This window comes from Beta vulgaris, chromosome 4, assembly GCF_026745355.1.
Source record: "Beta vulgaris subsp. vulgaris cultivar EL10 chromosome 4, EL10.2, whole genome shotgun sequence".
Lineage (NCBI taxonomy): Eukaryota > Viridiplantae > Streptophyta > Magnoliopsida > Caryophyllales > Amaranthaceae > Beta > Beta vulgaris.
Genome location: NC_079205.1, coordinates 18,381,790 through 18,384,666, shown reverse-complemented (window position 1 = coordinate 18,384,666; position 2,877 = coordinate 18,381,790). Strand labels below are relative to the sequence as shown.

Sequence of the window (2,877 nt, the reverse complement as noted above, 5' to 3'; positions counted from 1 at the left end):
TTTACAAAGGCCAAGTAAGAACTTGGACACGAAAAAGAGGAAAGGAAGGGGACCTACAAAGTCACTAGGGAAACCCACCCTAATGACTTTGGATTACGATCATTTGGGGCAACCTTGTGGAAAATGGCGTCAAAAGTATGCCATGCAAGTTGGGATTTGCATGCATAAGCTCTCCATTCTCCACTCATGGAAAGAGGTCCCCGAGACTTTGAAGAAGATGATTTGGGAAGATACTATGGTAAGATTCGCGTACAATTTACGTTTAGAATCTTAACACTTTAGTTAAATATACTATGTAATATTTACTAATTTTGAAATGCGTTCTTTGTAGAATCAATTCCATATTCCAAATGATGAAGCGAAGAAGGATTTGTTTCTATCCGCGGTTGCCCAGAGGTTCCGAGACTTCAAGGCCAAGCTAGTGTCGGGGTGGATCACGAAGCGGAGAAAAGTCGGGGGAACAAAGAAGAAGAAGATCTACGACGGGGGAGCAACACCTTCTTCTGAGGCTTCACAGGACACATCATTTGAGGCGCCCTCCAAGCTTCCATATCAGATATGGAGGCATATCACAGCTGAGGAGTGGCATGCATTTGTTGCAAACAAAAAAACCCCAGAAGCTGTTGTAAGAATTTTTTACTAGCTAATATTTAATACTTTTAGATCCAATATTATTGTATAACATCATATCTAACCTTTGTTTATATTTGTGTGTTTCAGGCATATGGTGCGAAAAATAGCGCGAATGCAAAAGCTAGGAAGCACTATCACCATCTGGGTGCTCAGTCGTATGGTCAGGCGAGAGAATCGTGGATGTACAACCATTACCCCACGATTGCGTCGACCACGACATCGGGCACTAGCTCTACGACGACAGTTGCACAGCGGCAACCAGATAGAGCGCTCGATTGGTGGTGTTCCATGCATGGGGTTGATGCAAAGGGACAGAGAGTCATACCTGATCCCGCAACAAAACAGATAGCTAATGCCATTGTAAGTACATATTATAAGTTTTTGATAAGGTTTACATAATAATATAACTTGTGCGCTCACGAGTATTTCTCTCTTATCCTTATGCAGATTGGCTTGAAGGAAAAGGAGGTAACTGGTGAGTTCACTCCTAGAGGACAAGTTGATGCCTTACACGAGACTCTAGGACGGGACCAATATGGACGTGTGAGGGGCGTAGGAGGTGTCCGCCTCGGGGTAGAAAGGTGTATGGTGATCAATACACCTCTACGTCAAGATCCAGTGCCTCTAGTGTCAATTCATCACTTCCATAGATGTGGAGGCTATGAAAGCCCAGCTTCGGGAGGAGCTCAGAGCGGAGATGACTCAGAATTTCAACGCCATTTTGGCGCAGATGGGCTTACCGACTTTTGGTGCTTTCACGCAGGGCATGTTCCTACGCAGCCTGTTCCTACGCACCTCATCCATATCCGGAGTTCACGGTAATCATTTAATATCACAACTATTGTTCTTAAATATGTTGTTTCATAGCTAACTATAATAGAGTTTTTTTTAAAGGAAGAGACACCATGTGAGCTACTAAATCAAGGAGATGGTCATGGTAGTTTCATTATCGTGGCTTATGGATCTGTACAGCCCCTAGGGACCGGGTACGATTGCACAACCAGCCAGTCGCTGATATTCACTATGTGGTCAGCGTTTCAGACATTGTGCCCGGTTTCGAAGCATTTCCTCTTCCGCTGCCGAATGCAGGAGTTGGTGTACAGTTATTGTCTGATGCCCTTGGCAGTTATATTCTATGGCCGCGTGCATTGGTGCGGTTATCAGATCAGGTACAATGTCTAACATAAGTTATATACATAGTTTTCTTTTATAGTTCCTATATATGATTGTCAGTAATATCTTTTAATTTAACTAATTACTAGGGTTCGGGGAAGGCCGACAGGAAGGGAAAGAAGGTAGCTTCACCTCAGGGAGGCCGACGTGCCCAAGTGGAGAAAGTAAATGTTTCTACGGCAAAGTCTCCACTCATTACGGATATGGAGGTGGTGCAAGGCCTTACTCAACCGTGCTTCTGGCTACATGAGTGCGTTAGCGATGCAGACGATGAAGCAATGATTGAGATTAAGTTGTCGGACCACCAATTCCACTACATTGAGGAAACATCGACCTTCATTTCTAAGGTTGATATTAAAGAATTCTTACTTGGGGACGAGTTGAATGTTTCCATGATACAAACATTCATGAGGTAATACTTTATTAGTATATTTAAATTAATAAATATACATATATGCCTTAATTAAGTAGTATTCAATCCAACTAATAATAACTTCTATAATAAGTAAGTTTTATTTTTATCAATATGAATTCTCAGGCTATTATACAATGATTTGAGGCATCTAGTCAGCCAATGTTTGGTTGGTTATGTCCAAGCTTTGTACGAGATAACGGTTGCGTAAAAAACGAAAAGGAGGTGAAAGCATATCTCAAGGATTCTTTGAACGCATGTTCTCGTAGTGGATATAAGATCATTCTTCTTCCTTACATTGAATCGTATGCTTCTTAAACTCACTTTTTAATTAATTAAATTGACCTATTAGTTGTTCAACGATAAGAATAACATTTTTATTGTTGTAGGAACCATTGGACACTGATTGCAATATGTTTGTCACGTAACGAAGTCTACCACTTTGATTCTTTGCGTAAAGGAACAATACGGTCCTTACTAGTCAAATCATTGTTAAATAGGTAGCCTAATCGAAACTATATGCACACTTAGCTTATTAAATATTAAATGTACATCTAATCTTATAATAATCTATTGATGTAGTGTGATGAAGAAGCTTACTGCATCTGGACTTCGACAACCAACACCTCTGGTTTGGTATTTAGTCGAGGTAACATGAG

At 40.9% G+C, this 2,877-nt stretch overlaps 1 protein-coding gene across 1 annotated transcript; it reads left to right on the top strand.

Moving 5' to 3' along the window:
• Positions 1 to 1,486: 1,486 nt before the first annotated feature.
• On the top strand, positions 1,487 to 2,268 carry LOC130591073 (uncharacterized). Its single transcript, XM_057393975.1, has 3 exons — positions 1,487 to 1,491; positions 1,613 to 1,802; positions 1,896 to 2,268. The coding sequence occupies exons 1-3, from the start codon at positions 1,487 to 1,489 to the stop codon at positions 2,220 to 2,222; spliced, it is 522 nt and encodes a 173-aa protein (XP_057249958.1). The 3' UTR covers positions 2,223 to 2,268.
• Positions 2,269 to 2,877: the final 609 nt, after the last annotated feature.

Coding starts and splice junctions, on each gene's coding strand:
- LOC130591073 (XM_057393975.1), top strand. Junction 1,803..1,895: donor TGGTGCGGTTATCAGATCAG/GTACAATGTCTA, acceptor ACTAATTACTAG/GGTTCGGGGAAGGCCGACAG.